The 24,709-nt window shown below is 43.2% G+C and overlaps 1 protein-coding gene across 4 annotated transcripts in view; it reads right to left on the minus strand.

The window, feature by feature from the left end:
• Positions 1-16,660: 16,660 nt before the first annotated feature.
• KCNQ1 (potassium voltage-gated channel subfamily Q member 1) overlaps positions 16,661-24,709 on the minus strand; it is a 335,815-nt gene continuing 327,766 nt past the window's right edge. For 3 of the 4 annotated variants that reach the window (XM_041481067.1, XM_041481068.1, XM_041481066.1), the window contains one exon: positions 16,661-18,766. In XM_041481067.1, coding sequence (XP_041337001.1) covers positions 18,563-18,766 — 204 coding nt within the window. In that variant the 3' untranslated portion in view covers positions 16,661-18,562. The remainder of the gene's footprint in view (positions 18,767-24,709) is intronic. The other variant, XR_005956269.1, reaches the window with a different exon arrangement.

Here is a 24,709-nt window from a genome sequence, read left to right on the forward strand (position 1 = left end):
ACAAAGCCAAAACTCACACCCCTTAAGGGCACGGGCTCAGCCCCGCAGCGGGAACTGCCCAAGCCGCCTTTCAACGTGAAACGATGGAAAAATCACACTGGCGCGGGCTGCGGCCGGGGTGGGGAAGGGGCGAGGCGGGGCGCTTTGGGAAATTCTTTCCCTCCCCCGAGCACCCCAGCCCCGCCGGGAGCGGGCCCGCGGCGCGTTGTGTGCGCTCCCTCTGCTGGCCCCGCCGCGCCGCACGGCACGGCACGGCACGGCACGGCACGGCACGGCACGGCACGGAGCGGGCAGCCAGGGCACAGACCCTCCCCGGGGAGGGACCCCGCTCCTGCCGCCAGCGCCGCGGGAGCACACGGAGCGCCCAGGCAATTCCTCCCGGGAAGGGTGAGCATCCCCCGCTGGCTGCTGCTGGAGCGGCGGTGACAGCCCAAGGTGGAGGAGGATGGGAGCCGTGGGGACGCACTCCCTGCATCCAGGCATTCTAGGGAAAAAAACCCAGTCGTTTGGACTATTTTCCAAAAATCTACCTTGGAATGGACTCACACAGACACGTTGCTGCCCAAAACTGCTGAGCATCCACCTGGGAAAAGAGAGCAGAAGAACAAATGTGTCGCTACAATTCACGGTACACACCAATACAAGAACACACCGTGTCTCACTACAATTCCACCTCCCAGTTTTGGGAGATAAACCCAAAGACAAGGAGGGGAGGACAAACAGAGGCCCTGACAACATTTTCTCACGTGCTTCTGTGTTTCTGGATGAAGAGGTGTGTGAGGAGTTCCACTTATGCTCCTGTAGTGAAGACCTTAACCTTGAGCAAGAAATGAAGCTGCTACTCCAGACTCGTTAAACAGGGATGTGGAGATAACCTGTGCTGCCTCTGGTTACAAGGGAGGAGCTACAGGTGGAAAAGGGGCAACAAATCAGTCTGTTTTGGGACAGACACACCTGTCCAAAGCCACACACCAGGAGCTAAAGTCACTTGTTCAACCCCAGTGAGATACAAGTCATGCGATGGCCAACGCAGCAGGTTTTACCAATACCTGCAAGATGCCAAGGGAGGTGTGTGGGGGGCAGCTAATCATGCTGGAGTGAGAAAATAGAGATCTTTGTACTGCTCCTGCTCTCACAGCAGCTGGACTTCTCATACCAGGTGTCATCACTGGAACAGTCTGTATCTGACACTTTTCTAATGCAGCACTTCAGAACTACCCTGGTTTTGAGATAAAGGGAGCAAATTGCGTGGACTTTAAAATTATTAGTTGAGATCATCAGGTGCACTTCCAAAACCTTGACTGTTTTGTCTGCTTTTTTAGACCAATGAACACAATAATAAAGTTCGGACTCATTTGATATTTATCCACGAGGTTGGGCTAGAAGGTTTGATTTCTCAATGCTTAATTTCTATTTCACTGAAACATATTCCTGTATTTCATCTGTGAATTAACAAAGTTTGAGCCTCGTTGTCATCCTGCTTCCCACCTGCTCTATTCTTCCCAAACTCCTCCAGACCCAGACTCCAATCTGACTGCAGCAATTAGAATAGAAATCACAGAACAAGTGTTTTAATTGGCCACAGAGCACACAGCACATTTAAATCTCCAGTGATAACACAGAGAATATAATGAGTAACCCTGATGATTTTTAAGACAAGTACGTACAGTTTTAATTTTATTACACAAAAACACCTGAAGTGATTTTAAAATCAGGGTAATGCTTTTTCACAATAGCCAGGTGAGTGATAGCAAAATTAAAGTACTTAAATGTTGATTTTTGGATAGATTTTAAAAACTCCAAGTGTCATGTTAGATAATGTTTCATTAATAACTGACATTTATGTAATTTGGCCAAAGAAAGGTGGCAGAGTTGTTCCAGGAGCAAAATCTACCGTCATGCAAAATCAAATGCAGTATTTTTAAGAGGACTATTTAGTAAAAAGAAGAGGTATCAAAACATACAGGATCCAGGAGGGAAAAGTGGAAAAAGGTGAGACAAAACTAGTATTCAAACAGAGGAGATAAGGCTCAAATATTAACAAATGCTGCTTGAATAAACACATTAGAGATCCAAAAAACTATAGGACAGCTAGTGAGGCCAATACTAAGCGTGTAAAGAGGAAAACAAAAAAGGCTAATCAAAATAGTGAAGAACTAAAGGACAAGATTATGACTGTACTTGGAAAATGTTGTTGCCTTATAGTGGGGATATCTCAACTGGTCCATAGTTTGGGCTGGCTGGTGCTTGGTCCTTGCCAGAATCCATCTTCAGGAGGGTTCAGGCTGGGTTCATTGAATCACAGGGACCTGACATTGCTGATGAGATATGAGAAACTTGCCTTAACACGTTCTTGTGCAGCTGAGTATGGAAAGGAAGGAAAACTAAGCAAATGGAATTGTAGTGAATGGGTCTGTGAGAGGGGGAGCATTCCCAGTGTAAGTGGGGAGCCCTGAGATGGAGAAGGAGCACACAGGCTGACAGATTTGGGATCAAGACATTGCACTGTGAAGAAAGATATGCTAAAAACCTGTCCCAGTCTGATCTGCCTTGGCTCCTTCCTGGAGGACCCTGAGCTGAGCAACTGCTGGGACCCCAAGAGCTGAAATTATTCTCTTATCATGAGCATTTACACACCTGCCAAACGGACATAGCACGGCTCCCGTATAGAGTACACCTGGTTAAACCCTAGCTGTGTACCTGAGGGTAACATCACAGATAATAGGGCTTTTTTGGCAGCTCAGTGCACATTTTCTGCTCTTGATCTTTTCCTAATGAACAGCACAGAGTAGGTTTCTCCACTAGAGGCAAACCTACTTAGCTAACAACTCCAAAAGACACCTCAATAAAAATACTGTCCTAAGCTTTCCTTACCTGTGTTTAACAGAGAAAGGAGACGATGAAGCATTTTATTGACTCCTCTACAGATAAACACAGAAAGATTAAAACATCACCCTAGATAGGTGCCCCTCCATCCTCCTTGGGAACACACTGGTAGCACTACTCACCCAGACAGGGTCTTTTCCAAGGCTCTCTGCAGACGGAATTAGGTAGTGAGGGCAGCAAAGAGCCAACAGGGAGGAGTTTTGTTCATGAGGGTATTCCTGCTTGGCTGCCCCACACCTGTGAACATCATGGATCTGGCAAAGGGCACAACAGCCCTCAGAGGCTGCAAGCTGAAGTCAATTATGTGCCAGGTGCATACAAACCAGGTTTTGTCCACTTTCAGGATACTTTGCAATCTGATCACACTTCCCACCTCCATCCCACCTGCTCTAATAAAGAGCTAAAAAGCTCCTTTTGCAACAAAGTAACACAAAAACTTTTGGGTAATCTTATGCATTCAGAAGCTGCAACTCAAAACAAATCACCAGATCATCTTTGGTGAAGTAACCGCAAAGCTGCTGTTTTAAGCCACTGCCCTCCCTGTCCATAGCCTGAATACCATTCATTTCAAGCCACAGTGTGGTATCTAGCAGCAAATTGCTGTGGCAGCCTGGTTTCCTGGGAGACATCCACCTTCCTCTTATGATCTGGGTAACCAGGAGCGCGCTAAGCCTGGCTCAGCTCCCACTACCCACCCTGCCCCCTCCCCCAGTATTTTCACCAGCTCCAACAGGAGGTATTCAAGCCAGGATTTATGCAATCTCAAAGAATCCTCATTTCGATGATGGCAAAATGTGCCTTTTTATTTGACCTGTGAGCAGTGAGTCTGCCAGAGAGGAGGCACAAGGCAGCTAGAGGAAAAACAGTCCTTGTTTTGCAAAAGAAACATGTTGGTAGTTCCTAGCTTTCTACCCTAACCTTTAAGGCAGAATAAAACTGGAAGTACTACCAATATTCCCAAGCCCGTAGGGAACTAGCAGCGGGATAGTCCCAATCTGGTGTTTTCTCAGCATACTCAGTAAATGCCAATACTTTCTGCCTGTGTTTGACATAAGTGTGTGACAAAGTTCATCTCTTACACACAAATCCCTGATGTGTAAAATATGTGAATTGGAGTCTTTTCAGGTGAAAAAAGAGCTCCTGAGAGGAGCCACTGGCATCCACCTCTCCCTTTGTGGGGGACAGGAATGATGCAGTCACTGACCCTGCCACGTAAAGTTTTGAAGAAATACAATTTTCTTTCCTGATAAACCTGCATTTCTCCATGCACAACTGGCTTTGAAGGAACCTACCCCTATCAGTTGGTTACTCAGCAACTTCTCAAGAGCCCAAAACAGTGTGAGTCCGTTAAACACTTTCTTGTGCTGTTTTCTTGATGACAAGATCTAAGAAGAGAAGGGACTGGACACTAATATTTTGTGTTCAGTTCAGTTGGTAGATAATTCTTCTAAACATGTGAAAGGACATTAACCAACACAGAAATAAGAAATTCTAACAGATAGCTCTTTCCAGTTAGAAATTGTATGGTTTTGTGTGATTTCCCACTCCCTAAATATAAGCCATTTTCTCCCACAGAGATGATGGACAACAGTGTGGCCCCTCCTGGCATTTACTGTTTTCCTTTAGAGATGTTTCAAAGGCCGGAGCCTGATCCATTCACCATCAGATGCTGGATCTTATACTGCATTAAATGTTTTCTTTTGCAGAGGTATTACTTACACAAACTTCATTAGCACAGGGAAACTGTTGCCCATATATTTCAAACTAAGAAGAGTTTCCAGGAATATCTTCCAGTAATTTTGCTGCTAGAACTGTTTTGTACAGCAGTTTTCCCTCATGCTGCCTTACAAATGGAAGCCAAGCTTGTGTTGCTGCAATCCATCCCAAACAGTGATGCACTTCAAACCTGTCCAATGGGTTTATCTCAAAGTGCACATGATCTGTGTCTGCTCCCTTCAAAAAAGTCCTTTCCATTCCTGGAATTGTGATATGAACTCCACCCTTTCCTGGAATACCTGTCTTGGTAGGCTTATCCAACAAACTTTAAATAAATGCTGTCATTTTGATTTCTAGGCAACTTACTCCTTCCCAGCAGAACAAATTCCATCCCTTTTCCAGTTGTTTTTCTTCTTTAGGTGCATGGGATACCTTGTCATTACTTGTTTAGTTACTGACAGCTTGTCACAACCAGAGCAAAACCATCATTCTCCTCTTGGGTATATTAATTTAAGCCAGGCTTTTAACCAGTACTTTAGGCAGAACAATCATCAAACAGCTTCCCTAGGCCAAAGGCAGGAGGATGCAGAGATTAGGTGATCAGCAGGGGGCTGAACTCTTCCTGCAGGTAAAATCTCTCCCAAACTCTATCTCACGCTGCACTGCTAAACACAGCTACACTAAATACAAAAATCCAAGTTAAAACAGTGTAAAGGCTCTTCCAATTCAGAATGGATTTCATTCTTGCTGTTTAATTTCCAGTTTTGGCTGCACGCTTTCTAAAGCAATAGAAAACACTTGTTCTGCATGTCTCCCTTTCTGCTCATTTATCTCCTTGCTTGGATCACACAGATCTAGAATCCCTTGGCCCAGATTCCTTCCTTGACCCTAAAAGACTTTTTACAAGTCACATAATTCCGGCTCCTGTTATCTCTTTATGTAACCACCAGGTTACACAGTGGTGTTAAAGTGTCAGCACCAGGCACACCACAGTCTGGCAGCAGAAACACACGTGCCATAAGAGTTAGTTGCTTCTTACCAAACATTTCCCCTCCCTGCCTCCTTCTCCCCCCAGTCTGCTGCTCATTTTCTTATCCAGCCTGGCTCGTATCTTGCAAAGGGCATCCCATTTGGTGGGACCCACACTCAGAGTGAAGCCAGACATGTTTGCCCAGTCACGCAGGCTTTACAAAAACATCCATAGTGATGCAATAATATAATAATTAAAAATAATGCTTACAAGCTCAATCCAAAGCTCCCGTGATGGGAGGGGAGCTGATGCCAATAATCTGCATGTGACAAAGTGTAATTAAAGAGTAAGAGGATGATGGTTGCAGCTGTGGAATTGACAAGGCTGATGCAGTTCAGGCTGTTGACTTTCTTTCCACAAATGTAGAAACCAGACTTTGGAGAAACTGCCCCATTTTGCAGGATTCTCTGGTGGTTCTGCAGGAATGTTCTCCATTAACTGCCACAAAAATGTCCCCTACAGAGCCCCTCTTGCAGATGACTGTTGCACACAGGTTCTGACAACATCTGTGTGGGCTTTGGAGGACCTAAACCTGCCAGCTGACACATGGATAGCAAGGACTAGAGAGTGATCAACCACAGTCTGAGAGACCAGAACCTCGCTGGAAAGGGTGCCAGTGGCATTTCTCTGCTATTTTACAGGCTGTAGATGCTGTTTTGTGCAGACATTGTCTGCAGTAAAACACACACAAACTGTGTCTTACAAACGTTGCTGGATTTAAAAGTTCCTGGAGAAGCAGTGCAAGTTTGCAAATCCAGAAAGAATATTACTGGGACTTGTTGAAGTGCTCAGTATAAACTGTAACACACAAGCCATTAAAATGAGGATATTTGGCATTCAGAGTCACACATATGGGCCTTTCAAAACCATTCTTCTCGTTTGGCAGCTCCTACGGTCCTTGAATGATGCACAACCTCCTTTTATATGTTCCTGTAAGATGCTTCTGCAAAGTTGGCATTTTTTAAAATAAATTGTGGAGGAGAAACCTTACCAAGAAACACAGATCTGATTTAAGGGAAACTTTGGAAAATTACTTCATTTGCATGATTACTTTTGCAAATCCTAGCTGATATCTGTGCTTTGTGCTCAGTTTTTCATTTGGCTGCTTCTAGATGTGCAAATCTGGAAGCCCACTTGTTCGAAGCAGCCCTGAGCCAGGCTTTGCAAGCGAAATGTCAGCGCTGTCCGAGGCTGGGGACACTTTCTGTGCTGATAAGCACCTCCTCTGAGTGGCCAAACTGATCCATCTCCTGCTCTGACAGTGCCATTGTCTAACCTGACTGTTGAGCGAGGCTTTAAGGCTAAGCAAAGGATAAAACCCTACAATTGACCATGTCCAATGACTGCCTCCATCATGTGACATTTCCTCCACGTACATAAAGGCATAATTGACACTTTGGACCTTGCAGATGTTTTGCAATTCATTTGGTTCCCACAAAGATAGCAGAAAGTAAGTCTCGTGAACTGGCAATACTGTGTTTTCCTCTGAACACTGTTCTTATCTCTAAAAGGTATTTAGATGCAAATTGCATCATGTCTCACGGCCCCACTTGCTTTCTTTTGCTTTTTCCTCTAAACAGTCTGTGCCATGATTTGGTTTTTTTTAAGTATGAAAGTATTCAGATATTCCTGGAAAAACTGACTACTTTTGACTTAGATCACATGCAAACAGCAGTATATTCTTCTGCCCTCTGCCCATGGCACTGTGCTTTATGCTTCTTAATTTAATTTGCTTTTCTGACTCTTCAGTGATCCTTTCCAAAGAGAAACCTCTTTGCTAAGACGCCATTTGCTATGCCATCAATTAAACAGATTATATGAAAAACTGGTTGGCTTCATCTGGCTCTCAGAGGTTTGGACAAAGGTAGAGCAGCATGGTCAAGTGTGGCCCTCAAACTCTACACAGACATCTTACTACAATCCTAGAAAAATGCTCACTTTTTCATGTAATTGAGAAAAGATTTATTCTATGCGACTTGTCCTTTCTCTGTGTAAAATGGGGAAGATGAAAGTTCCCTCCTGGTTGAGCTGAGGTTTTTTCTGTAACAGCATTTGCTTTCAGAGATGGAGACCCCTTGGGCTTTCTTTTCACCCCCTATTTGCTCCTGATCAGCTCCCCTGAAGTGACAAGGCAGTAAAGGCAGGGATATTGCAATGTGCAGTACCTGCCTGGCTCACCTTTCTCACTCTGGATTGATCAGAGGCAAGAAAAGGCAGCTCCTCTTTTCCCCAAGGGAAATAAAACCAGCTGCTTTGGACAAACCCTTCTAGGCTGAAGTCTGCAGGCAAGAACTTCTAGAAGTGAAGTGAGTTCTATCATCTGATTCCATACTGCATGTATCACTTCAGCCTCTGTGTGCCTTCACTTTTCTTTAAATAGTGATCAAAAATTACATCTATTTAAATACAGAAATACATATAATGTTTCTTTCTCTGGTGATGGTAAGATAATACCTAAGTCAGACAAATTGCTGGGCTCAGCAAAAGGTAACTGGGTGAGATCTATGGCCTGTATCACACAGAAATTCAGGCTCTTCTGGCTTTAAGACTGATGAAATCTGGAGAGGAAGAGATGTCCTGAGTCATGAGGACCAGTTCCCTGCCTATGCAGGCAATCACAACCTATCTTTTACAAATTGTTCAAGTGGCACCTTAAAGCTTGGAGGTTTAGCTCCTCATATTTTCACCTGAGTGCTGTTACAGAAATCCCCTCCTGTGATGTTTAGAAACCTTCAAAAATCTATTTGTGGACAACTTACATATTTGTTCTCATGCCAACATTGCCCTTTGGGTGAAACAGCAATTCTTCTTCCTGTATGTTTAAGGAAACCAACCTTAGCCTTTTGTTTTGTTGGGTTAGGTAGAGAAACTCCTAACACGGGCCCTTAATTCCTCTCACCATGCATTTTACCCTTCTTCTGCTCCATGCCACGTTCAGGAAAAACTCATCCACCACCAGACTCAAGCCACCAGTCGGCTACACAGTGCTCCAGGTGAAGGCTCAACACTGGGTGCAGCTTCCACAATTCCTAAAGAAACACCTCACCTGGCAGAGCACCTTCTGCAGGGGGACAGCCTGCTCTGGTTCCCTTCCAGCTGTTCTCACGCTCTGAAGCTGGAGAGATGCTGAGGCACCTCAGGGCTGCAGACCCGAAGCTGGGAGAATGGAGGTAGGAGGGCTGTGAGAAGTGGGAAAAGGCTGCACAGCTGAGCCTCATTTGCAGTCCATGTGACAGACCTGGGTGTTTGCACCTTCCCTGGGCACTCACAAACACCTGAAGCCCAGGTGCTCCTCCTGCACCTTCCCAGCTGGCCCTGCCTGGTTGGCTGCGGAGGGGTTTGCACCTACAGAGGTAATGCAGAGGCTCTGATGGAGCAAATTGCTGACAATTTTCAACACTTAAACAGGAAAATAGGAGCTCTGTCCCTTCCTCCTCACTGCTGAAATCTGCCAAGCAAAACACGGCTAAGCCAGGCTTGCCCAGGACCAGCTCCTCCTCCTCTCACACAGGCACGCTGATGTGGTCTCTGTTTTATGATCAGATGCCAACTCAAGCATGTGATGAAGCAAATGCACTTACCATGGCACACCTCATGAGCAGGTCAGGGGCAGAACATGCTGCAACTCAGAACTGCATTTCATTAGAATACTTAAAACCAGGCTCAGGTTGCATCTCACTCTTATTTCCTGCCACAAATCTACAAAAAAGATGTTGTTTCATGAGGGGAAAACCCCAACATTTTCTCCTCTTTTCCTCATAGTAGCTCTGAAACATTTTAGGCAAATGATTTAAAAATTGCCTTTAAGGACATATATCTGTGTATTTTACAAATATTACTTTGAAAGTAAAATCTCCATTTATAAATGTGTGAAAATAATGCATCAGACTTGATGTTATGGCAAATTTATCACAAAATCAATATATATAGTTGTTATCATTATTTCATACATGTATACAGAACCTCCGTTAACTGTTATTGCTGGTTCTCTAATACTTGACCTGAACCTGACATACAATGAAGTATTTTAAACGTACTCATACCTTGACTGAGGCCTGCAGTTTTGCAAATTTTGCTTAGGCATCAATTTTACTTTCTTAGTTGTGTGTTTTTAATGCTTAGAACTCATACTTGATGTTTTACATCTTTGGACAGGTATTTTCACTCCCTTGAATGACCAGTCCACTTCATGCAGATGTAGGAAGAATTTGGGGGGATTTTGGCTGGCTGTGACAATTACAGATACAGGAGGAAGGTAACACTGCTGGTATAATTGTTCTGTAACAGACTAAATGATTCAGTGGGGCACATGTCTTTTATTGGTGGAGAAAACACCTACTACTTCTTTTTGCTGATTAAGTTTAGCTTGCTGAAATGGAATTTTAGAGTACTGTGCACAGTTCTTGGTGACAGTTACAAGGCAGACTTTGGCTCTTTAAATAAGTGGAGAAAATGAATGCTCAAACTCCAAAGTTTGTCACTTCAAAACAAACCCCACAGAAAATTAAAAGGAAGGTAAACCCCTCTTTTTTTTTTCTTTTTCCAATCCCAAATAGTTTCCCACAAAGAAACACCAGAGACCTCCAGTCAATAAACAGAGCTACTTCTTCAGTGCTGACTTCTTTACAGAGGTTTTAAGCATTTTTGGGGTCTGGATTAAAAGATGTGAGCACCTGAAAAAAACCTGAAACAGAGAAATAAATAAAGTCACCTCAGTGCTTCACGGATACCCTGCCTTTTGCAAATGCTTGTCCAACCACAACCTAAATAATTCAAACCATCGTTGTCAGGCAGCAGCACAGCTCTCCTCAATAGGCACTTGCCTTATCACTCTACAGCAGATGCTTCAGTCAACCATTGGATATTGAAAACATAAATAATGAAACAAAATTTGGAGACAATGGTTTCTGGGCCGGGGACAAAATACTGATGGATATTGTCAGTCTCGGTGTAACCAAGCAGCAAAAGCTCAAGTGACAACAATAGGGAGGAGAAGAATAGGGACAAGTGAGGAGCCCTGAATCTCAATAAGGCCTGGAGCTGCACATGCTGCTGTTACCCTAGAAACTAACCTCTCCCCTGAAGAGGTTTGCTGGGGCATTGTCCGGGGGACACAAGATGTGTCATACACCAGATGGTCGTGTGCTGTATAACTCAGTTATCTGAGTGCTGGAGTGGAGGAATGCACGCCGCCGAGCGCTCCGGAGGGCCGCCCAGGGCACCATCTGTTCTTTCAGACCCAAGGCACTGCTTTGGCGTTGGCTTTTTTTTTTTGTTGTTTTTTTTCTTCTTCCAAGAAAGGAGGGGAAAACAAAATTAAAATGATTCACCATTCAGCAGGGAAGGGAGAGAGTAAAAAAAAAAGGGGCTTAATACAGTTACCATATCTTGCTTTCATTTAGCTAATTTTATCCCTGGGTTTTATGTCAGGTGAATTGCTTTTTTACGCCTGGGAGAGCAGCAATTATTTCTCTCTCAGGAGTCTATCATTTATAAATAAAACCCCTTTGAGACCTCATCGGTCATTTACCATCTGAAAACCCCCAAATGCTTTTAGCCATATGTTCTCCAAAGTCTACTCTCTCCTCCCCAGAGCTCCCTGCAAAGGTTTCGGCAATGCAGGGGAAAGAGCATTTTTCTTTTCCAGGAATTGTTCTCCCTTTTGGCTGGGAAGGGGGGAAGGAGGAAAACAAAAAGTCAGGGCTGAAGCAGCGGCACGAAGGACTGGCGCAGGAAGGAAATGCTAATCACGGGCTGAGCCGTGCCAAGGAGCAGTGACTAACGTGCCTGAGAGGGGCAGGCACCGGCCAACATCCCGGGGCTCCAGCTCCAGTGCCACCAGAGCCAGCCAAAAGCCTTCCTGCCTCCTGCTGGCTTTGGGCTGAGACCTGACTCAAGCTGTGGAAGAGGGAGAACCAGATGGAAATTAAAGTTCAGGACACTTCAGGATACTTCAAAGGTGTATTAAGGCACTTAATATGTTTGGGTGCAAGAAGATCAAGCCAGGGCAGTAAAAGTGATGCTCAGGCTGCAAGAAACAGGGACTGAAATGAGTGTGCTTGGGGCAGTACATTTTGCTTAATGACAAGACCTGTCTTTTGGTGCACTATCTGCTCCCCTGTTTATGGCTCCTGTCTTGCAGCTGCAGAGTATTCTCCCACTTCTCAGCACAGGAGAGAAAATAAATGGAAAATAAAGTGCTGGCTTGATTGCCAACTGAAATGCTGAAATAACAGGGAAACATTTGCAACCGTTTAAGTGAAGGCACTATTTCAAATCTGCTCCATAATGGCTGCGAGTGAGCACACGTGGTGGTGGCTGCGAGTCTGCAGCTCCTGCAGCACAGGCAGAGGAGGGATTCAGCAGGGGAAGCACATCTTCTGTCATTCAAGCTTTACAAGACAAATTATGATTAAAAAGACATTGTGGCTTGCAGAAGACTCCCTGGTGCAGTTGTGACCAGTGCTCACTCTTACCTGATTGTTCCCAAAAGTGATCTGAATCGCATGAATCCCTCTGCCAATCAAACCTGCAGACAGTGTTTGAATGAACAGCAGGAACTAGGGAAAGAGATGTAATCAAAGCAAACTTACAAGAAGGATAACAGCCAAATATATAAAAGGAGTAGAACCTGAATCACATTTACATTAAGTTCCATGTATAGACAGCCCAGTTAAAAATCTAATTACATGACCATTAGGACTAACAAACTATTAGGCAATGCTTAAACAACAGATGATAACGTCTCACTAACTGCTTGTAACCCTAATCCTTCACACATGATTATCATTCTTACAGCATTGGTACCACCTGTATCAACTCTAACATACTGATGTTTAAAAATCAATAATCAATATAATCCTAAGGATGTAACATATAGCAGAAGTGAAAACTGAATTTATTTTCCTCCTTGCCTTCTTGTTTTTCGTTTCCCTGTAAGATTACTTGCACAGAAAGCAGCAGTGATGAATTTCAGCACAGCTGGCTTTAAAGATTGTGTGAAATGCACAGGCATTGGGGGCTCGGTGTGCGAGGCTCCCAGACTCGGGAAATTACAGCAAGAAAACCTCTATGGATTTGTCTGCACACCCCTGCTGGGAATTTGGCCCTCTGTGATCCAAGACAGTCACTGAGGGCTGCCTAGCCTACTTTCTGCACCTGGCTGAGAGACTGACCAGCAACTTGATGGGGTTGTGGAAGCTTTATTCCCTTTGTTCCATGGGTGTCTGCCATGGAGAGCCAAGCTTGGATTAGCCGAGCCTAAATCCCTGGGCAGCCTGCCAGAGCAACGCCAGCTCTGAAGCAAACGTAGCTCCAAGATGGTTTCAAGACAGGCTTTATAGATCAGCTCTTCTTAGGTGCAAATCCACAGGCAGAGAGCACAATGCCTCATGTCAGATCCCTGGGAAGCCTCTCCCAGAGGCAGCAGTTGCCAGCTCATGTGGGAGCGATGTGAACTTGGACAATGCCACTCCTTTGGGCCAGCCCTTCCCAGCAGTGCTCCCCCGCCAGCGATGCAGACAATCTCTCTTTGGACACCGTGCTGTGTTACAGTAACACACGTGGGCATGGTTCACAATGTGCCCATCCAGCATCTGAGTGTTCTTTGCCGCAGCACCAAGCATTTTGATGTTTGAAGCCACTGTCATTGGAAGCAATGTGAGGAAAAAGCTATTTTCCAGCATCTTTCAATAGCTGATCCAAAGGCAAGGTGCATCAAGCCTTGCAGGAGACAACAACTCCCAAGAACACATCTCCTCCTCACCCCAGGAGTTAGAAGTGGTCTTCTACTCCAAAGTGAGGGGTTACATTTCTTCCAGACCTCTGTGTTTGGGCAGGGAGAGAGAGGACTTTCAGCCCAGTTCCTGTGAAAACAAGGTTAATGCACTCATGCTGTGTTTGTTTTGCCTCCCCCTAATAACTTTTGAACCTGTTGGCCTTGTTCAATTCAACTTGACAGAAGGACAGAGGTCTAGGAAAAAAATTAAGTTCTCATAAGTTTTGTGAAAATAAAGGCACTGAAGACAGAGGGTCCTGATGTCGTCAACATCCTCACTGACGAAAAGCTGAACAGGAAAGCAGGTCTTGTTGGGCACCAGGGGAACCAACCTGCAACCTCACACTTCTTAGACATCAAAGTCAGACCACAGACAAGACCAAAAACGCCAGTGTTCACAGAAATCCTTGCTAGTTTCAACCTGAACTCAGCACCTTGTGGCAATTCCACAGCTGCATCTTGGGATGAGCTAATGTCACCTCCACATCGTACTGGCATAACCACCTGCTGCCTTCCTCACAGCTGCTGCTGCTGCTCAGGAGACCCAAGATGCAAACATTACAGAAGATATTTTAAATTAAATTGGAGGGCATTTTAAAGGCTGCTCTGTGTTGTGTGTGTGCAGTAGGACTCACATCACTGAAGAGGAAGGAAATACCTCTAATCATTTTGGCTTGAAAACACAAGTGGCATGCAGGAATATTAGAAACCAATCGTTTGAAAACAGAAATGGGAAACAGAAACTTGTGAATTCGCATGGTTCTGTGGCTCTGTGGCCATGAAGAAAGGAATGCTGCCTACAGAGCTGAGCCCAGCTTCCACTGAAAGCCATGGAAAAGCATCTTTACTGCATGTTTTCAACTTCCAAAGGCTTACACTGACCTGCATGGACTGAGCAGTCCCACTGCAGGCAATACCCCACTCCAAGCCAACATAAATCAAGTGCACAAGTATCTTTTCATGGGAGCTGCATCATACCTTCGATCTTTTTCCTTTTCTTCTCAATGTCTTTCTTCTTCCCAAACCTCCACCCCAGCAGTAAAACCCATCTCAGCAGGGTACATGAGGATTAGCTTAAAACTATTTTAACCTTTCCTCCTTTAAACTCCCAGAAAATAAGTGTTTTACTTTTTCATTTTTAAAACAAGCAGCTTGTTTTTCACCCAGACCTTTAAAGCTCACCAGCTGGAATACTTCCAGCTCCCTCAGAACTGATGGGTGCTAAATCAGCCCAGAGGTATCTGCTAGCAACAACAAACCTTAATTTGCTGTAGTAAAATGTCTGTTGAATCCACTGACATCCAAAGATTTCTGCCTTAGCTAGTATTTGAGCATAGCAGGCCCATTGTGTTATTTGAAATGAACCTGCTTTAAAGCAGAAGAGTGAAAATGAGTGATGGCCAGGCTCCTGATCTCCTTTTGTAAGATACTATGTCGAAGGGAACCTAAACCCAGCCTCATCTGTTGGTTTGGCAGCAGGCACCTCCAAGTGAAGCTCCTTGGGCTCGGAATAATTAAGGGTTTGCCTGTAGCAGGACTCCAGGGTGGGTAATTATTTATCTGAGAGTGGTACCTCCAGTCCCCAGAGGGCAGGTCCCTTTGTGTAGGCACTGAGCAAACACACAGAAAGGGGCCCTCCCTTCCCGAGGAATTTGTGGTCTAAACAAACAAGTGGGCTGAGTGCAGGAGAGGGGGCAGCAGATGTGGCCAAGCAGGTGAAATGACTCGCCCTGAGGTCACACTGCAGATTAATGCTGATGCCAGGCAGTGCTTCTGTCTTTTGAATCCCAATACAGTCTTCTCACCAGGAGCCCAGATTTGGCTCATGGACTAAAACTCCTCCCCTGCACAAATCCTCTCCACCTCCCGTGGATCTTCCTTTTTGCAAACTTGCACATCGTCTGCCTCGGCTGCAGGCTGAGGCAGGGAAAGCTTTCATGACCACCTTCAGCTGGGCAGCCCCATGTTTTGCCTCCTCCCCTATTCCTTGGCTTCCTACCATGCAGATCTGGCATCCATCTGGCATCCCCCTGGTAGGCTGGGGAAGCTAAGCCAGCTAGCACTTTTTTAGATGACTATTTTTTAACTTTATTTTTTTCAGCAGGATGAGGGTCTAGGAAATCATCATCATCATCAGTCTGGAAATGCTAACTCCTACTGAGCTGCTCCATGAATGAGGCTTCTTTTGCAGCTTCAGATGCATTCATTTTAACACAGCTCACAAAAAATGGAGCAGATAGTTATAAAGTCAAGGTTAGGCCCACCTTACAGTTTCCTTTGCTCCTCTTCAAGATACTTACAAACATTTCCTACCCCCTTTAAAAACCCCCACTCTGGACAGTTTGGCCGAACAGGAGACACCAGTAGGAAAGGTTTTAGCAGAAACACATAGTCACTGCATGCTGGCTACTTCAGGCTGTTCCAGTGTTGGACTGCTCAGCTCATCTTCCCACTGCTGCTGCTCTCTGTGCAAGAAAGATGCCGAGGCATCTGCTTCCAGGAGAAGTCATTGAGATATGAAGCCCCAGCAGGGCAGATAATTCCAGGCAGTCCTCCAAGGAGAGAGGTCACATCTGTTTCTGGTGAGCCCTTGTGGATAACTGGCTCCAGGCAGCTGCATGGCAAATTTGGATGGTTCATTTTATAACATCCCTCTTCAACAGGGAAAAGGGATCGTCTTCTTTTCCTTAGGGTGAGGTGGGTTATAAGGTTTGAAGTAGTAGATCTCAGAGCTTTGTGCTTTCTGAAAGGATCAGCTGGACTCAGGTGAGGAATCACTGACCTCACAACTGGCCACCAGCCACAAAAACCTGTAAAATCCAGTGATTCCAATGAATCTGGTTCCAATGGAGACCTTCAGATGGTTATAGACCAACTGAAAAGAAACGGGAATTATGTTTTGCATTAAGTGTTTGCAGTGCCAGGCTGTTTCACCAAGATTAGGTGTCAAACAGAGAATGGAGGTATGGTCTTGGGAACAAACAGGCAGGAATGGACACATTTTCTGTTTAAAACAATGCCCCTAGAAATGCACAGACCTGTCTGCTTTCAGCCAGGGCTATGTGACACACCTCTCTCTCCAGTCATCCCAGCTGATAAAGCCCAGATTTTCTTTTATTTCTCTAGTGAAGAACCAGCAGGAGCCTTACAGTCATGCATTGCAAATAAGGTATATTTACACTGTACAGTGGGCTAAGAGAGAAAGGAGAAGAAAAGCCTTTCTTGTGTATATCAAGTGTCTGGATTTTAGAATAACCAAAAGACATGGCACTCTTGTCCTGTATTTTATTAGGAAATTAACAGACTGATTGATAACCTGAAATTACATAGTGAATCTCATTTAAAAAATGTTCAAAATCATGAGAATAATTTTCATTTCCATGAAAACATAATGCCCTGATAAAATTCTTCTTTATGCCTGTCAATTTCTACACCCTTAACATTTATCTACTGTACAACAGAGAGGCTGGATAACTGTAACAGAATCTGGAAAGTTAAATACAGGATATTTAATACAGGACTTTCTCTGCAGTCCAAGTCAAAGAGATGAAATGTTGGAAAGAAAGCCCAGAATGTGAGAGTTCCCTATGAGAAGTTTCCCTGTGATCTCATTCATTATGCATCAGTATTTCAGACTGGTAATATTGGTCAAAAGGCTGGTAATATAAACTCGTGTGTCAAGGTATGAGGCTTTAGGGCACCCCCAGGAGAGGGAGACCCCTGTGGGGTACAGGCTCTGCAGTGAGGGGAACGGGGTGCACTGGATGTGTAGGATGCTCAAAGTGCAAGAGCTGATAAATCTGTCTACATCTCTTGTTTCCCAGCAGTTTGAGCTACCACTACCACCAGGCTGGACTAAAGAGCTTTTCCTGAGGCTGTCAGCTTTAAAAGACTGATTTGATTCAGGTGCTGATTCTCTGCAAGAGCTTGGTAATTTCAGCCTTAGTACTCAAAGCCCAACTCACCTTGTGTGTGTGAGAATTCCCACTGAGCCAACACTGTTGGTTTCACTGCAGTCATCACGTGGGGCAGTGTGGTTCAGCCCCATGGGTCGTAGCTGAGGCCCTCAAATCTCTAAATAAAGAGCTGGCATTTTTCAATACCAACCCACTCTTGTAGGGGGTTGAGATTCTCAAGACATTATTCAAGAAAACATTAAAATTGTCATATATGCTGTGTGGATTAGAGCTGCTTTCCTGAAATGAAGCCTCGATTCCTGCAGGGATTATGGATGTTCTGTGAGTGCCCAGCTCAAACACTTGACCAGTGAAGTCCAGCCACTTCAGCCTCTTGTATTATTCTTGGCATCTGTAAGCTAAAAACCAATAGATTTAAGAAGTAGAAAGCCTTCCTTTTAAAATGCTCAGGACAAGTACATTCAGACCACTGTGTTTTCTATTTATATATAAATTCTTTGGCAACAATTTTCTAGAAAGCAGAATGATTTTTTGCTATATAATACTTTATTGTCTCCCCATGAAAAACTGATATCTTAGAAAATCTATAGCACTTTCCACTATAAATAGTATTGTTCCAGATTAAGGATTAGTTCCTCCCTGAAGAAAAACAGATTTTAAAAATCTGGTCATTATCTGATAACTGTTTATGTAGTAACACTAAAATAAAACAGAAAAAGAAAATCATTCAGTATGTGGTTTGTTATTGTCTAGAATGTTAGTGTATGTTTATACAATAAAAACAACATAAGTTATCCTAGTTTGTTTTAAAAACCTTAGTAATAGAAATAAATTGCTATCTGCAGATTCATAAACAGAATGCATTTTTTCCCATCTAAGTTCAAGTATTATTAGAATATTATTATTACTATTATTATTATTATTACAGGAGCTCTAAATCCTTCCCATTTTGCCTGTCTTTACATCATTTTGGTCTTTTTGAGAAGTAACAAGTTGTGATCATTTGCTCAGGAACAAAATCAACGTGGAGCTTCCAGAAGTTTTGCCTGGTGGAAGACAGCCTGGCAATCCTTTGGCTACTGTGGGTAACTTCAGCATGTTTGAGTCTAGTGGTGTGGATACAGCAGTTGCACGATTCCTTGGTTGGCTGATGAACTTAATTTCTCCCTGCTTCTCAACACTCAGTCCCCTTCAGAGGAGAAAAGTAGGAACAACCCAACCCAGACTTGCACCACATCAGGAGATGTCATCTTCATTTCCTCCCGGTACTGTCAGCTGCTCGTAGGTGGGCAGGGTGTTGTTAGGGAGGAACAGCTCTGAACTGACGTTGTTGTTGCCTCTCTGAGACGATCTGCTGTTGCCCTGATCCCCCTGCTGACGGGAAACCAGATGGTGCAGCATGTCCGTGATGAGGTTCAGCTTCTGGTCCATTTGTGTGACCTATAAAGGCAAACGGGAGTTGTGTAGGAGCAGCGTGCAAGAAAATTGCAACAAACCAGAAGGTATAAGTCTAATATTAATTAGGATCACAGCAGCCTCTGTGAAGATACCACAGATTCACAGTTCATCAAACAGATCATTAGGAATTTAATGCAATAGGTCAGGGTTGGATGGGGACAAGCTTGCTAGTACTCACCTCTGGTGTGTGCTTTGACACTCATTTTGTATCTGGGTGAACACATGACAAATGGGACTTTAAAGAGATCTGCTGGAATAGAGAACTAAGTTCCAGAACTGAATTTCTGTGCTTTTTGTTGTTGTTGTTGTTAGTATTGTGTCCATATTTTTTTTTAAAACAATGATAAACTTGTAGCATGCTTTTATGCCCTAATCATACCAATATGCTCCAGTAAATAACTGCTTGACTTGCAGTGATGTAATCAACTCTTAAGCTGGGACTGAGTGATGCTCTTTGCTACGTTTGGGTTCAATTAACAACAACTCAGGCCACAAAATGCCCATCGGTATTTTTGCTGCCATGAGTGAATAGCAGCTGGGAGTGGGACACGAGTCAGTTCTATGCTCTCAAAACCCAGTGACACAGCATTCCCCAGGATTGCCATCTGAAATGACATGATCCCCAGCAAGACAAAAACTAAGAATTCCAAGATGACTGAAAATTAATTTCTTGACTGGGGGATGCCAGGTTCAGCCCACATCCATAATGCTCATTTTCTTCTTTAGACAGTGGCTCCTTAAATTATTTAATTTCTCTTCTCCCCCCACCTCATTTTTTTCTGGTCTTTCTTCTAAAGTTTAGGAGAAAATATAATAAAAAAGCTGATACCTAAGAGAGGTTAGGTTATGGATGTTTTTTGGCATATATTTATGGTACTCAGAGGAAAACTGAGAATTAGGTGTTTCTAGGAGTGTCACCCCTTTTATCTGGCATTGGGAGCCTCCTCTCTGCACTGAGAAAAATATCCCAAGGGCACTTCTAGCTTCAGAGTCCTGCCCACTCTCTGACCCTTGGCGTGGTAAAAGCATTGAAATTAGGCAGTAAGACTCTGCCTTATGGCCTCCTAATTGTTTCTTCAAGCATAATAAGAAAGCCTCGATTTTGTCATTGCAGTCTCTGACCCACTGATCCACAGGGATCCCAAAACACTGAGTAAATTCTAGGCAAAGAGATGTAGTACTTTTTAGAAAGGGAAAAGAAAGCAAACAGAAAAAAAAAACTGTGATAGGAATAAATTGTTGCCTAAAATATCTGCTAGAAAGTAGTGGAAGGCACATAAAACTGCCAGAGAGAGCATGAGTGGGAGCAATTTATATGTGCCTGGCTGTCATCCAAGTATCACACAGGATAGTAAAAGACAGTAAGGCTGAGCAGAACATCAACAAACCTGGAGGATTTCAGCAGAGACTAAAATGTTTTTCCACCACAGAGAAAATGCTGGGTTTTTTCAAACACTTTGTACAACTGGTAGGGAAGCAGATACAGTGATTTAAAAATATGAGGTGCCAGAGATTTATACTTTGCAGCTGGTTTTGAAAACATTAGGCAAAGCACACTAGATGGTACATGAAACACTAGTAATTCTGGATGGAAATGGCTGTTGAAAGATGAGATTCTATGAAATGAGGAAGCTGAAGAACAGATAAGTTCAAGATTTCTAGAAGGAAACACAGATGGAAAACTAAGCAGATCATCAGGTTCTCATTTCATCACTATTTATTCCCTCCCTTAAAAAAAAAAAGACATTTTGCCCAAATGGTGCCCATTACAGATGGCAAACTCGTGATCCTCCAAGTGTCACAGTACGAATCAGTGGTAGTGAAACCTACAAAAATACCTAATTCCTGCATCCCTTATTGCCCAGGTATTGTTTGTTTTCTGAGACAACTCTGCTGGAAGGACTGCAATGAAAGCCTCCAGACAAACAGTTATTTTCAGAATCCCAAAGACAACCTTTCCTTCTACAAGAAATGTCTTTTTGCTAACTATTTTAAATGAACAGGGGGATTTTTATATGCATATGTGTCTTAATTTGTAATTCTGGGCAGGGATCACCAGAGGGAACACAGACTGGAGATATATCTGGAAAACGTGCATTCATGAAACTCTTTCAGTGATGAACTATTGAACATGACAGTAGGTTGGACTGAGATCTGGATAGTCCTTCAACAGCTGTGCATCTTGGTGATGAAGTACTGGGGAGAGGTGAGAAGTGAATATTCTTGCTGGGAAATAAATTCCCAGAGATAATTGTCTAATTTTTTCTAGGCAACAAGGTCTGGCTGCTGCAGCTGCGGAGTGCAGGAGGCCCACAGAAGCAGAGGCAGGAGCTAATTGCTATTGAGCTGAGCCATATGAGATTAAAAGTAAAGACCTTTGTCGTCCATTTTCCTGCTTTTTGGGGTAGGGCTCTAAAGCCACAAATATTTTGTGGAGGGAGGTCCAGAAAGCTGGTTGTGCTTAGTTGTTGTTTAATCGGCTTTGCTTTCTATTTCCCAGGGGGTTCAGTGCCCGGGAAGGGCTTGCTCCAAGACATGCTGGACTCAGTGGCAGATTTTGGCAAGCACAGACTCCCAGTGGCTTCAGTGGGCTCTGTACCAACCTTGGACTGAATCATCAATCCCAAATAGTAACATGTTCTTTGGATGTTACAGGAGAAGGAGCAGTCTGGATTTCTGTACATGGATCTTCTGCTTCTCGGGGCTCTATCAGAAAAGATGATATTGGCAAATGAGGCAGCAGTGGGCCCCCATTTTTAATTCTGCCAAAGGAGTATCTGCTTAAAGTATGAGATATTTTAAAAGGAGAAATAAAAGCCACCAGAAGGCAGCTTCTACTGTCATCACAGGCCTCTGATGTACCAGAAAAAGAGGCTTGCTGGTGAACAGCCTGGCTTATTAACATGCCCAATCTGCCTGTCATCATCCAAACACACATCCTGAAATACATCATTCACTTGCTTGCTGCAGAGATAATTATACCCACTAGAAAAATGTCATTGTGTGCAATATCCTTTTTATTAAACCAGCTTTAGGCAGTTAGCATGGAGAAATGTATCATCCCCCCTGAATCATACTTTCAAACACATTTACTTGATTAGAAATTAGCTCTGATGCCAGAACGAATAAAAGTAAAGCAAACAGAAAAACTGCTGATGTTGCTCTAATCTTAACCGCTCTGAACAACTCTGATCTCTCTACTTAAAACAGCAAACATTGTTAATTACATAGAAAAATAACTCTGACTGATTTGTTTCCTTTAGGAAAAACTAAGTAAGCTCTTTGTAGATGATTTATGTTTCATTAGAAGCATGATGTTTGGATGATCAGATTCTTTATATGCAAAATAATTTCCTTCGTATTTCACAGTTGTTGGGAAGAGGAAGCGGTGTTTGAAACTTCAGAAATTACACACCACAGTTACTCCTAAATCTTACTGAAATATTGTATGAATACAAAATCTTTCCATCCTCTAAGTTAAAAAAAAAAAAAAAAAGTAAAAATCTAAGGATCATAGATTGAGCACAGATGGAGAGAAGATTTAAACAAGTTTTGAATCTATCTCTTAGAAATCAATAAAATCCCATCCATGCAGTGCACTGAGAAAAAAACCAACCCAAAACCAAGCAGTTCCTCGTGAAGGCTGAAAGGTTAGCACACAAATCTTAAATGGCACATCATGAGAAGTTAAAACATGCAGTTATAATAGCCTCTCTCCATCTTTCCTGTAGGCTCCCTTCAGGTGCTGGAAGGCCACAAGTAGGTCACTCCAAAGCCTTTCTTTTCCAGGCTGAACAATCCCAATTCTCATAGCCTTCATGACATGCATTTATGAAGGTAATAATATTAGTAAAGGGATCAAAGGCATTCCAGGAGGTGCTACTGAACAAGACAGAGACTGTTCTTGCTGAAAGAACAAAATAATTTCCAATTAAAATTGTCTATTATTTTTATCTATTAAAATTCCGCAAATCTTCACGCTATATTAACTTGAAACACTTTGTAATTTTAAGCTTTCATAAAAAGTTCATGGTATGATCTGGAACATAATATGCAACAAGGAATTTATTTCCTCGATTTTAAAAACAAAACAACCAAACCAAAACAAAACACAGAAGCCTGGCTGGCTCCAGGGACAGCTCCAGGGACAGAACAGTCTCTTTTAAGCTCCCCTGTAATGGAGAACTAAAGGGTAGCACTTTGGAGACCTACTCCCAAAACTAATTATAGGAATTTACCAGGAAAAGGCAATGACAGATACAATTACAGAGCTGAGTGGAACAGTATTTTCAGCCATGGAAAGCTGAAGAACAAAATTTTGAGTTTGGCGTAATTTCAGCCACAAAGACCACAAATTATTAATAGGTTATTCCAAGTATTGCTCCATAATCTGCAGAGATCAAGGCTGATTAATGCTGTTGATTAAAGCTGTGTCATCTGCCTGTCATTCTCATCCTCAGAGATTTTAAAAGCAAATATTAAGGGTGAAAATCATAGTCCCTTTGAACAGAATGCTATTTTATAACCACCTATGTTCTTAACATGGTTCACTGATTAAACAGAATTTTTGTCCATAATGATGAGAATTTCTATCAGCTCACTGCTCACTCAGTGGGTTCAGAGGACTGTCCTTGTTCTCAGTAAAGAAAGCCAAGCATGAAGCTGCTAAAGGAGAAGAGAGAAATCAGGATGCAAGCAACACTTGGCTGAATGAAAATGTGATAAAGGAAGATTTCAGCTGCTTTTACAACATGAAACTCCCAAGTCTGCTGCCCTGACTTAAGTAGCATTCATTCCTGTGGGTGCAGCTTTTTGCTCAAAGTGAACTAATTCTTTAAAGCACTTTTTCAAAATAACTAAAGAGGATTGGGGAGAACTTCATGTATTCATCACTTCTGGTGGCCTTTTACTGAGGAGGACCCTATTGTTCTGCAGTGTAGCAAACTTCTAGGGGAATAAAAAATGATGCTTTCTTTGAGCACCTCTCCATGTTGTATCAAATCTCTAATGAGTCTGCTGTTCAGTACCATACTCAGTAATCAGGTAGCTTTATCTTTCATAAAAACACACAAAAAGGTCCTTTCTGCCAACAAAATAATCACCAGGCACACCAATGACTCAGCTGGAGAGATGATGAAAGGCAAAAAATATTCCAGAACTTATGATACCTGTTAATGGCAATGTTATGAAGAAATGTGTCAGTATCCAGTGGTACTTAACAACACCGAGACTGTTCTGGAAGAAAACATGTTGCTATAAATTACATTTGTCTTTGGTGGGATTCTTCCTATTTAAGTTCTTCAGAATACTTGAGGAAGCTTCAGAGAGAAACTCCCCTGGCTCCTCTTCTTGCTAAGTCCTCTCACATGTTGGTATCTCAGTAGTTCTAAAAGTTAATGCTTTATCCTGGAGGGCTCTGAGAACAGGAACAGGAATGATGTTAGAAGTGGCTTTCTGGAGGAGCTCAGGGACCTATGTATGGGAACCTTCCCCGAGAATTTATCTTAAAGATTTCTCTCCAATAATGGCAGGAGAGACCAATGGTTTCAATATTATTAAGGAACGTTTCTTTCTTCAGGTGCATGATTATTCAAAAATCATGGAATGTGACTTCCTTCCATTTGCAATGCCCAACATCCCAGATTCTTGCAAAAACCCCTGTCAGAACTTCTGTCTTTGATGTGTTTATTTTGTTGCCTGAGATGAGGCAGCAGTTTTGCTGGAGGTTATATTCCTGCCACTGAGGTGTTTGAAGGAGAACGTAATGTGCTTGAAGGAAGATTTGCTCTCCAGACTGTCTGTACTTTCTCTTGAGAGTTGGCCAAAGAAGAAAATATGTGTGTGGTGTCCAGGGGAAGGACAGAAGAAGTGGAGCCAGTGAAAAAACACTCTACTGTAAGATTAATCATTGCTTGGAAAACAAGA

Source organism: Pyrgilauda ruficollis, unplaced genomic scaffold (genome assembly GCF_017590135.1).
Source record: "Pyrgilauda ruficollis isolate IOZ18807 unplaced genomic scaffold, ASM1759013v1 scaffold55, whole genome shotgun sequence".
Lineage (NCBI taxonomy): Eukaryota > Metazoa > Chordata > Aves > Passeriformes > Passeridae > Pyrgilauda > Pyrgilauda ruficollis.